Below are 12,779 nucleotides of genomic sequence, written 5' to 3' on the forward strand. Positions count from 1 at the left end.
AGTTCTGAGGTATATCACAGATAGGTATTTTCCCAATGGCTGTATGTAGGCAGCAGCAGTGATGGTAGTAGTAATACTCCCTGTCTCTATAAGTACACTTTACAGTCTTTCCAAATAACCACAGATATAAAATCCTGTTCTAATTAACTCTTTCTACACTTCCCAGGTTGAGGGGAGCAGATCTTAGATCGGATGGTCAGTCCATCTCAAAGTGTGGAGGGAACTGAAGCAATGTACCCTTTCCACAGCAGTAAAGTATTTTTTGCCATAAACGAGCGAATACCTTACTGACTTTACAGTTGAGGCCTTGATGGCTCTTGACCTTCTAAGATGTATGTCATCTTTCTCTCAGGAGTAGTTCCCTAAGTTGAGTTGTACTCTGGCAGATTTGGCAGATTTTCAGTCTCAGAAAAGTTATTTTCCTGGATGGGCCTACTTGGCAGGAACTAACACTTCCCACATTTACCTATCCTTGTTCCCATAGTACATCATAAATATCCTCAAAAAGTAGATTCCATACTGAAAAAGTTTGCCCACCACTGCTCTAAAACTTCTGATGTAACATATCAATATCAATACACTTATTTTTTATTTACTATTTTACTATACCTTTGCTGCAACTCCATGAGATCATCATTGTGCCTGAAATAGTACTAGCACTTAAAGGGGTTCTTCGGGAATTAGGAAAATGAAAATACTTGAATATTACTTTATTATAAATATATTCCCAAATATTTTTTATTAGTTATAATGGCTTGTTTCGTCTAGGTAGCAATCATTAAGAGAAATAAAATGTTCGCCATCCTACTAGTACACTCAAAACCTGTCCCAATCACACAGGAGGACAAGTTACTGCACAGCACTGAAGAAAATAACTGTCTCATCCTCCTCTCTGCTCTACTTGTCAAGAATTATGATTCTGAATACAGATGATAAAAACTTATGCTGAATCTCTGTAGGAATAGAGTTCATGAGGAGACATGAAGTACAGAGAGGAGGTATGGATGTGGCTAACGAGCAGCAGCTCTTGTATTCAGTCTACATTACCACAGTCTGCCCTGTCCATCCTCTCTGTACTTCAGCAGTCTCCTCATGACCTCCATTCCTACAGATTTATCTAAAGATCAGCTGTATTCAGGATCATAATCCCTGACAAGCAGAGCAGAGAGGAGGATGAGGCAGCTCTTTACCTCAGTGTTGTTAAGTAACTTGTCCTCCTGTGTGATTAGGACAGGTTTTGTGTGGACTAATAGGACAGTGGACATTTTATTTCTCCTAATGATTGCTCCCCACAGAAAACAAGCCATTATACCTAATAAAAGGTATTTGGGGATATATTTGTAATAAAGTAATATTTAAAAGGGTTTTGCCACTTCAGCAAATAGCATTTATAATGCAGAGAAAGTTTTCATGGTTACGACCACCCTGCACTCCAGCAGCATGGCTGTGCTTGTACACTATAGAAATAAGTACCAGCTTACGCGGGCTCCCCCAGTCCCGGCCACCAGAGAAGCTGGCATTTTTTTCCTATATTGTGCAAGCACGAGCACCACAACCATATACATGACAATCTCCAAACATAGATTAATAATGTAAGATTAGATCTTGTTTTCTATTCAATCCATGGGGGACACATGATTTAAGCTTGAATATCCAAAAAGCCTCACGATTAAAACGTTTTCTCTGTAAATCTCCACCCCTCTCATATAATCTTACTTTTTCAATACTCTGTACCATAATGTGACTCACATCCCCTCCATGATTATGTAAGACGTGACGGGAGACTGCTGAGATATGGCGGAATGTGTTTTTATTGTCATCTGTGATTGCATCCGACAAATGCCGTCCGATCCAAATTTTTAAGGGGCCAGATGTACACCCTACATATTGGAGTCGGCAAGTTTTGCAGGAAATCAGGCAAACTACACCATATGTGTTACAGTTGATGGATTGTTTATTCATGTATGTTTAGTTCTCTGTGCAAGAAGTAAAGTCTTTTGATACGTGAATAACAGAGCAACAGGTGCGGACATTGTGGCCACATTTATATGTACTTTATGTTGTAACCACGTTTTATTTTTGCCAGTGCTGTTATCTCTAAATAGACTGGGGGATAAAGTATTACCCAAGGTCTTTGCTCGTCTCGCTACACATTGAATTCCCATACTGACTACTTCAGCAAAACCCGGGTCCATTTGAAGGACTGACAGGTGTTTTTTTCATAATTTGGCAAATTTTGTTATATTGTGGACTATATGGGGTTGAAAACACCACTCTGTTTCTATCCTGTGATTTCCCTTTGGGTGTGTCCACATCTCTGAGTAAGGGCTCATGCACACGACAGTATTTTGCGTTCAGTATACTAGCGTTTTTTTTAGTCCAGTATGCGGTACATATACTGAACCATTCATTTCAATAGTTCAGAAAAAAAAAACTGAAGTGTCTCCGTGTGCATTCCGTTTCAGTATTTCCGTACCGCGAAAAGATAGAACATGTCATATTCTTGTCCGCAAATCACGGTGCTTGGCTCCATTCAAGTCAATGGGTCCGCAAAAAAAATGGAACACATACGGAAATGCATCCGTATGTCCTCCATATCCGTTCCGTTTTTACTGAACCATCTATTGAAAATGTTATGCCGAGCCCAATTTTTTCTATGTAATTACTGTATACTGTATATGGCATACGGAAAAACGGAACGGAACAACGGAACGGAAACGAAAACCCAATGGAAACGAAAAATTAAACAGGTCCGTAAAAAATGGACCGCAAAACACTGAAAAGGCCATACTGTCGTGTGCATGAGCCCTAATTCAGTTCTGTCTCTCTGACTAACCAGTTGTAAGGCTCTGTTCACACTCCAGTCAGGATAACTGCGTCTTATTAGTCTCTGAACTATGTCAGTGGATTATATTTGGTAGTCTTGTTCACATGTGCAATTCTGCTTTGCTCTGACCAGTTCACCTACAGGTATACTTTTTATTGTATGTGCAGGATGACATGATTTACCATGGAGTATAGTGTTACCTGCCATAATGTTTCTATAAGTGGATGTAATAATCCTCCCTGTGTCTGGTGAGGCTGTCAGATTCAAATGAAGAAAGGACATTTCCAAAGGATCACAGTGATATGTAAAGCACAAATTATTTCTGTTATTGTTTATGTATTTTATGAAAACCGGTACGGTCGCCACATCTCCGACCCATATAAACAACAGGTCATCGATATAGCGACCGTACCACTGCAGGTGGTCAATAAATGGATTGTTGTCAGAGAACAAATATTGATGTTCCCACAAACACATGAAAATATTTGCAATTGATGGCGATACCTTCGCCCCCCATAGACGCACCAGATATTTGTAAATAGTGCGAGTTGCAAAACATGAAATAATTATGCGTCAACAAATAATGTATGGCTGTACATAAGTAATGCCGCAAAGTTGGAGTATAATCGCTGTACGTTAACAAAAACCACTGTAACGCAGATTACCAATACCGGTGGCTGGAAATCGCTTACATTTATAGAAATGAATAGGTCCGTATTTGATCCGTAAAAAATGCTAACCGAAAATACGTTTGTGTGCATGAGGCCTAGGTGTGTATACATATGTACATAGCTCTCAGTCACTGATATGTGACCGGGGGTAGTCTTAAAGGGGTTGTGTCTCACTTCAGTAAGTGGCATTTATCATGTAGAAAAAGTTAATACAAGCCACTTACTAATATATTGTTATTATCCATGTTGCTTCCTTTGCTGGCAGGATTCATTTTTCTATCACATCATACACTGCTTGTTTCCATGGTTACAGACCACCCTGTAATCCAGTAGTGGTGGTCGTGCTTTCACACTATAAAAAAAATATTTGACGCTAAGGATAAACGACGGCGTCTTTGACTGCTGAGAAGTACGGGGAGTATGAGGTTAATGAAGCAAGAGCAGCTAGGAAGCAATGGTATAGCCCGCAGGGGTTTCCTGAGTGCCTGTATCTATGTAAGACTGGGTGAGCTGTATAACACCCCCCAGTATCCTCCCCTTGCTCTGATTGGCCGCAGTTAGTGGTTTTGGCCAGTGTTATTAAAAGGACAGTAGCCTTTTGCCCTGCCTCTATTCTCCGGCACCTCTACAGCTTCCCACCACCCTCCCTGGTTATTGTTACGTTTTTCCATGTTGTTTTCAGATCACTATCAGCAGAAGTCACAGCAGTGGTCGGTGCCAATAAAAGGAGATGGAGAAGAAGGCGGACTTGCCCACAGAGCAGGGGCGAACATAGAAATCACTGGACCCCATAGCAAAAATCTGAATTGGGCCCCTTAACCCCGCCCACTACCCACCATGGTCCCTCCCACTTCCTGGCCTGGCTCCTCCCATGCCACACCCCCATTAAATAAATGTATACATGACCTACTGAAACTGTTAGGGATAAACATTTTTATTTTATTATTAACCGACTTTGTTGCAGTAACGTATAAAATGTACATGTATTTTCCAATAAGGATTTATTCTGTTTGTTTGCGTTTTGATAGTGAAAAAAATTCTAAGTTGAAAAAAAAATATCAGTTTTACTTTTTTGTCGCCATATTTGGACAACTTTTATGTAATTATGTATACGGAACTATATGGGGGCTCCAATTTTGCGAGGCGATCTGAACTTTCCATTGATACCATTCTGGGGTGTTTCTGACTTTTTTATCACTTTTTATTTAACTTATTGTGAAAAAGAAAGCGACCAAAAACAGCTAATCCGCCTCTTTATTTCTGTTTTGCTGTTTGCCATATGGGGAATATTTTTTTATATTTTCATACAATGGGCGTGTCACTTGCCAGGCTTGCCAGTGTGGGCACAGGACAGTGGACACAGATGGGCCATGTCACTTGCCAGGCTTTAGCAGAGTGGACACAGGACAGTGGACACAGGGCTCAATATGTATGCCACACAACTGAGCGAGTGCAGGGCAGGAGCGCATACACGTCACTCCTCCTGGCGCCTCTGTCCACTGTGCTAAAGCCGGACGTAAGCCATCCCCCACATCTAACCCCTTTGCTACCTGCGCCATTTTGTCATTGCTTCTCTTACCCCAAACCCCTTTAACTCCTTGCTGCTGATGCTGAGTGTGCACATATGCGCATGTGTTTGTGTTTGTGTGTGTGTGTGTGGGGGGGGGGGGGGTGGTTTGGCTGGTTGGTGAAATATCATTTGGTGGCTACGTGCACACTCAGCATTAGCAGCAAGGAGTTAGAGGGGTTAATATCCACCAAAATGGGGTTGTTAGGAAGGAGTAGGTGTAGGAGGAAAGCACACTGTCCTCTATGAGCCCCCCCCAACCCCTAATGCCCCCCAAAATTTTCAGGACAGTGTGCTTTCTTCCTACTTCTCCCCCATAGTCATTTTGGGGCTCATAGAGGACAACAGGACTCACTGGAGTGGGATTAAAGCATGTCCCACCCTGTCCTGACTGTCCCCCCCCCCATCTTGCTGCCTGGCCTGTCAGGCTGTCAGTGTCTGACAATCTGAGTAATGGTATCTAACATTATCAACATCATACCTAGTCTTTGCTGACTCCTGACTGAGTCTGCTCTCTGCGTTCAGGCCAGGCCAGGAACACTCCGACAGGGTGCTTCTAAGTTCTTTGTCTCCTCTGCAGGCAGCTCTGCTCCTCAGGCACACTGGCGAAGGCCGACGGCGAACCGATACTCCCGCCTCCCTTGCGCACACTGGACAATCAGCAGCTGCCTCAACAGAGTTGTCTTGTGCTGATTGGCCAGCGAGCGCTACTTGCAGGCTGGTTTGGCCCTGATTCCGCAGCAGTCAGGTCAGGAGGCTGGCGGCGGAGATTGCGCAAGAAGAGTTGGCTGAGCCTGAGAAGAAAAGCAGCCGAATAGCCCTATGTCATGAGTGGGCGGGACCAAATCGTGTGGGCGGGGCCTTCTCTGCGCTCCGGGCCCCCCAGTGCCGCGGTCTGCCTCCATGGGCGGTACGCCACTGCCACGGAGGGATTCCGTGGGGTATACTGCTTCTTGTTACTCCGTGTTTTTTATATATGTTTTGGAGATCAAAAAGTTGGTGTTGAAAATCTATTGTTACATAAAGCTGTGACCAACTCTCACCCAACAAAAGAAGGTGTCTTTGTGGTCTTTTAAGTTAGCTGCGGTAAGCTAGGTTGGGGGCAAAGGTTTACATTTCTCGGCAGTCATTCCAGCCTCTCTGGTGGCCGGGACCGTGGGAGCTCACATAGGCTGGTGCTTTTTTCTATAGTGTACAAGCACGACCACTACTGCCGGACTACAGGGTGGTCGTAACCATGGAAACTTTCTCTGCACAATAAATGCTATTTGCTGAAGTGGCAAATCACCTTTAAGTATTTTCATTTTCTTAATTCCCAGAGAAGCCCTTTTAAAGGGGTTGGCAGGAAATGGCATTTATCATATAGACAAAGTCAATACAAACATGTACTAATGTATTGTGATTATCCATATTGCTTCCTTTGCTGGCTGGATTCACTTTTTCATCACATTATACACTGCTTGTATCCAGGAGTTACGACCACGGCACCCAGCAGTGGTGGCCATGCTTGCAATGCCTATTCCTATAGTGTGCGAGCATGGCCAACGCTTCTGGATTGCAGGGTGGTCGTAACCCCTGGATATGAACACTATATAACGGAATAGAAAAATGAATCCAGCCAGCAAAGGAGACAATATGGACAGTCACAGTACATTAGTAAGTGCCTTGTACTAACTTTCTCTACATGATAAATGGAACAAAAAATGGCAGCACTAACACAGAAACAAAAGAAGCAGGTGCAAGCCCAAGGGGAATAAGCTATTACCCAAAATACAAAAAAGAAAGGTCCTTTATTCACTCATGTGGTAACGGGCTGTATTGTTGAGCTGAAACTTTGTTGTTACCACATGGGTGAATAAAGGAAATTCTTTTTCTTTTTAAGGCCTCTTTCACACGGGTGAGTTTTCCACGCGGATGCAATGCGTGAGGTGAACGCATTGCACCCGCACTTAATCCGGACCCATTTCACTTGTGCGTTGCGTGAAAATCGTAGCATGTTCTATTTTGTGAGTTTTTCACGCAACACGGGCCACAAAGAAGTGCGGATGCGGTGCGATTTTCACTCATGGTTGCTAGGAGACGGTCGGGAAGGGGACCCAACCATTATTATTTTCCCTTTTTAACATGGTTCGCACAGCCCGGCTTCTCTACTTTCTTCTTCTTTGCTGTGCAGGAGGAAAAGGACTTGTGGTGATGTCACTGCGCTCATCACATGGTCCGTCACATGATCCATCACTATGGTGATGGATCATGTGATGGGCCATGTGATGAGCGCAGTGATGTCATCAAAGTCCTTTACCCAGGTCCTGAAGAAAGAATAAAGAAGAGAAGCCGGTCTGAAAAAAACAGATCTGCAGAAAATACAGATGACATCCGTGTGCATTCCGTATTTTGCGGAACAGAACAGCTGGCCCTTCATAGAACAGTACTATCCTTGTCCGTAATGCGGACAATAATAGAACATGTTCTATTTTTTTCCAGAAATACGGACATACGGAAATGGAATGCACACGAAGTACCTTCCGTTTTTTTTTGCGGACCCATTGAACTGAATGGTTCCGCATACGGTCTGCAAAAAAAACGGAACGGACACGTACACAGGCCTTAAACACATACACAGTTGGGACACAGGAGACAGCTACTGTAACAAAAGCAACATATAACAAAACTACGCACATTATCATGTGTCTGTTTCTATGGGTTTTAGGTGTGAAGTCCAGTAATCGGAGTCATAACACTTCCTGGATCTGATGTGATCTGAACATGACGCACACCATTTTCTTTATAAAACACTGATGTACATATTAACTATTGTGTAGCACCTGATCACCATATTTATTCCTTTTTTGTTACGCCAAACGTATTGCATAAGCCTTAAACATTGCTCCTGTTTTAGAGCATATTTCTTCAAAATCTGCATTGTTCCTCTATCAATCCTCCTGGAAATGTAGAAATAAATTGACAATTTCTTTTTATCAATTGTGTGTAGGCTTGGGCGAGTCGAGCTTCGGATCAGAGATCCGAAGTCGATCCGTTCAAGCACTTCAGCTCTAAGGCTGTCTGAGACCTGTACAGCATTAAAACGTATTGCCTCTAAGGCCTCCTGCACATGAACGTGTGCGCCCCGTGGTCGTGCTGCGGGGCCGCAATGCACGGACACCGTCCATAGGGCAGCCGCAGCGGATCGCGGACCCATTCACTTTAATGGGTCCGTGATCAGGCCGTTCCGCAAAAGATAGGACTTGTTCTATCTTTTTGCGGAACGGAAGTACGAGACAAAACCCCACGGACGCACTCCGCAGTGCTTCCGTAGGGTTTTGTTCCGTGCTTCTGTCCCGCACCATTCCGCATGTCCAGATTTGCGGACCCATTGAGGTGAATAGGTCCGCATCCGTGAATAGGTCCGCAATATGGCAACAGGGCGCACATGTTCATGTGCAGGAGGCCTCACTCTGTGGAATTATTGTCAGACTGTGAAGGGACATACCCTGTTCGTAAGCTAAATAGTGATGCCCAAGAGGAGTAACAGAGGAATGCCAGAACGTAGACTTCTAAGAAAAGATACTTCAGAATTGCAGTTTATTAGGAATAAAGGTATTTACTAATGAATTCAATACGGATTAGTCCCCAGAAATAGCAAGGAGAGCTCTGATAATGGACATGTACAATATATCTTACCTTTCAGTTTGGGAGTCTTTTTAGACAAATGGCTCTGGCAGCGAGCTGCTTTTGCTACATCTGTAAAGTAGATGTCACAATGTGACTGAAGCATATTTCGATTTTTTATCATAAAACTAGTGACATTTTCGGAAGACAGTACCTTGTATGGCTGCAATCACTGCTGGTCGGCAGTCAGTGTCTTTCACAGGAAGGTCCGAAGAAGTCTCATCAAAAAGTGACATCTTCAGTCATAACTGGTCCAACCTAAAGACACAATACGCACATAACACATTCCCTGGCATAGGGTCATCTATAGGGTACGAGTCTACCTGTCCTGAACGCCTCGTCTTCCCTGTGTCTTCTCCTTGCTCTATCCCTTTCATCTATGTCACTTCTTCCTCGGGATTAAAGTCCTGATAATCTCAGCCCCATCTGTTCCTGGTGGGGGATGTATTGGCCAATCCATGGAGGGTCTTAGTCGTAGTTGAGCCAAATCCTCCCAAAGAATGGACAGAGCAAAATATTTTAGGAAAGAGACAAAGATTGATTTCATTTGGATTAAATGTCCTTTTTTGTCTTGCATAACTATTTATCTATTATCCATCTATTATCTATCTATTATCTATCTATCTATTATCTATCTATCTATTATCTATCTATTATCTATCTATCTATTATCTATCTATTATCTATCTATTATCTATCTATTATCTATCTATCTATCTAACTATCTATTATCTATCTATATAACTATCTATTATCTATCTATATAACTATCTATTATCTATCTATATAACTATCTATCCATCTATCGCATATCTATCTATCTATTCATCTATCGCATATCTATCCATCTATTATCTATTTATCTAGCTATATAACTATCTATTATCTATCTATCTATTTATATAACTATCTATCCATCTATTATCTATCTATCTATCTATCTATCTATCATCTCTGACTCTGGATGCATGTCTGCTGACTAGTGCGGGGCCACAGGAAAATCACAGGATCTAATAGTCATCAATCATCTCTGTCTATCTATCTATCTATCTATCTATCTATCTATCTATCTATCTATCTATCTATCTCATTATCTATCAAATTTAATTCAAATCAGCTTTATTGGTAGGATTAAATACATTTTAGCATTGCCAAAGCAAGTGGGAAATAATTGGGTAGGGTTGGGGGATGGGGACATATACATGGTGGGGGTATAGGAGTCCATGGTATATCAGGCTCCTCTCAGTCTATGGCAGGCAGTAATATATTGTGCTGCTGTGGCCGCTGTGTTCCGCCAGCAGTATGGAGAGTCTCTCTTCCTCCTCCATGAATCTATCTATCTGTCTCATTATCTATCTATCTATCTATCTATCTATCTATCTATCTATCTATCTATCTATCCACCCTTCAGTATATCTATCTATCTCATTATCTATCTATCCACCCTTCAGTGTATCTATCTATCTAGCTATCTATCTATCTATCTATCTATCTATCTATCGTTCTCATTATCTATCTATCTATGAAGTTCTTTACCCCCCCCCTCAGAAACAGTTTAGGACCAGAGGAGGGGTGCAGTGGCAGCACACGGTCTGGTCATCAGGGGGTGAGTCTCTGAGGACTGAAGTGGTTGTGTACACCAGGGCAGAGTGTCACTGTCTAATGTCTACCTGTTTATTTAGCTTTAAAAACAAAAACATAAAAGATAAGATGGTATAGTCACTACCAGGGGCGGATTGGGAACTTAAAGTGGTCCTGGAAAAAAACTTAAAAGTGGTCCCATGTTGTAGGTGGGTTCAAACTTACAAATGGCAGGCCAAAACAAGAATGCGGGGGTTTTCAAAGAACAACGCTTTCCTCATCAAAGTATTCAACTGTATCCCCATCATGAGGACAGTAATACAGTTCACCATTTTACACCTTACTGTGAATCATTCTTTCTTTTTTGTACAGATCAAGTTCGGATGCAGTAATAGCACGCAATGTTTTTCCCATTCCCCCCATTTTGTTTAGTTTGATCAGATGTCTATAGGATGTGCCAGAAGTTACTGCACCCAGAAGTCTCCCCTGGCCCATAGGCTACTATACAACATAAGAAGTGACAAGTATGGCCCCTGTTACAGAACTTCAATTCAAGAGCTTCACGTTACTGTATGTCCCTGACGTCACTGGATAAGAAGAGGCTGGGCAGTTTGGATTCTACTACTGCAGCAGATGTACTGAGTAATGCCAAATAAAAGAATGGGAACTGGACAACCAGCTGTAATAAAGAAGCACTCTGTTATGTTGTAGGCAGTATAACAACTAAATAAAATAGTATATTGGGCTCCATGACAGGCTGATGGAGAGGAATCTAATCTGTAAGGACAATTCTACTCAAGCAAAAGGGGAAGAGAGAGGATTGTATAAAATGTAACTGCCAAGGATGGCAATGTGTGGGATGATGAGTGTGTGGCCGTAACAAGCGGATGGACAGAAGAATGGACCGTTGTCCTACAGGATAGAACATTGTAACTGCTTATGTTCCATTAATATTCCATCTCTGCTGAATGTGATTTCATAAACCGTTTCATACTGGAGCTGCTACTTTCAGAAGAAGCAGTCTATGTAACTGAACTGAACTTGTCATGCAGATGCCGTATGAAGGCAGCACGTTACAATGTGATATATAGTTTGGGAAAAAGTTTAGCAATTTAAATTACTTCTTAAGGTGGCCATAGACCTTAGATAGAAAGAGGGTCAGAGGATCCTCTGGTGGCGCAGGCTCTAATACCATGGCTGGTCCCAAAGGACCAGCAGAAAAAAAAAAATTGGGCTGCTTTTGGAGCCAATCACTTTCTACAGGTGTCTGTTTTTTTTATTCAAAACCTATTGGTGATATAGGGGTTGGTCCACGAGAATAATCTCCTCTGGAGGGCCCTAGTATGACACTCAATAAAAGTTGGTTGATGGCTAAACAGCAGTTGATGAACAGAAATAATGTGGTGGACAATCTTTTTGCAGACACTGCCATACAAGTTTTACTCCTTATTTACCTTTACAGTTGTTCGAAATGGCGAACCTTGTTTAATGAAACCTGGCAGTGGACGAAAGGTCTTTCTGAGAATACTCTTCCAAAGGATGTCCATGAATGATCTTTCACTGAACTATCGGATGAAAATTTCAAACAAGGACAACTTCTTTTCAGACAATGATGGTCTGAGATCAGTCAGTTAAAATGATCTTTCATTGTTACATTTCGTTTTAGGTAAAATGTCTATTTTGATCAACTTTAGACGAATATGTATGTCACCTTTATCAAGGGTTTCAGTGGGTGGCCTCCCTCTGTAACTGTCAGCCATCCCTATATGAGCGGGAACTGAGATAACTGTTTACCACTAAGGCTACTTTCACACTGGCGTTTTGGTTTATGTTTCTGAGATCCGTTCAGGGCTCTTACACGAGGTCCAAAACGAATCAGTGCATTCTGAAAAGGAAAAGGATCCGCTCAGAATGCATCAGTTTGCCTCCGATCAGCCACCATTCTGCTCTGGAGGCGGACACCAAAATGCTGCTTGCAGTGTTTTGGTGTCCGTCTGACGAAACTGATCCGTTCTGACACACAATGTAAGTCGATGGGGACGGATCCGTTTTCTATGAGACAATCTGGCACAATAGAAAACGGATTTGGCAATGTTAAAGATGATACAAACAGATCCGTTCTGAACGGATGCAGACGGTTGTATTATCTGAACGGATCCGTCTGTGCAGATCCATGACAGAACCACACCAAACGCGAGGGTGAAAGTAGCCTAAGCAGGATCTCCCACTGGACTCCTAAACCTATGATAAGAAGGAACTTAACTAGATTATACATTATCTTCTCTAAAAACAATATACTAATTGTATTCTAAATAGTTCTTTGTAATCTACTACATTATCTGTACTCAGAGAGTTATCACTGCTATCTGTGGTGTTACATAGGACTGCGGGTAACGTCTACGACATTATCTGTACTCAGAGAGTTATCACTGTGCTATCTGTGGTGTTACATAGGACTGCAGGTGAC

The 12,779-nt window shown here is 42.3% G+C and overlaps 1 protein-coding gene across 1 annotated transcript in view; it reads right to left on the minus strand.

The window, feature by feature from the left end:
* The window catches only part of RPGRIP1 (RPGR interacting protein 1), a 63,172-nt gene extending 51,313 nt beyond the window's left edge, over positions 1-11,859 (minus strand). Inside the window, exons 1-3 of the mRNA XM_044280785.1 lie at positions 11,767-11,859; positions 8,886-8,967; positions 8,744-8,803 (exon numbers count right to left, since the gene is read on the minus strand). Coding sequence (XP_044136720.1) covers positions 8,744-8,803; positions 8,886-8,967; positions 11,767-11,859 — 235 coding nt within the window. The remainder of the gene's footprint in view (positions 1-8,743; positions 8,804-8,885; positions 8,968-11,766) is intronic.
* Between the last annotated feature and the right edge of the window lie 920 nt (positions 11,860-12,779).

The sequence above is a fragment of the Bufo gargarizans genome, chromosome 1, assembly GCF_014858855.1.
Source record: "Bufo gargarizans isolate SCDJY-AF-19 chromosome 1, ASM1485885v1, whole genome shotgun sequence".
Lineage (NCBI taxonomy): Eukaryota > Metazoa > Chordata > Amphibia > Anura > Bufonidae > Bufo > Bufo gargarizans.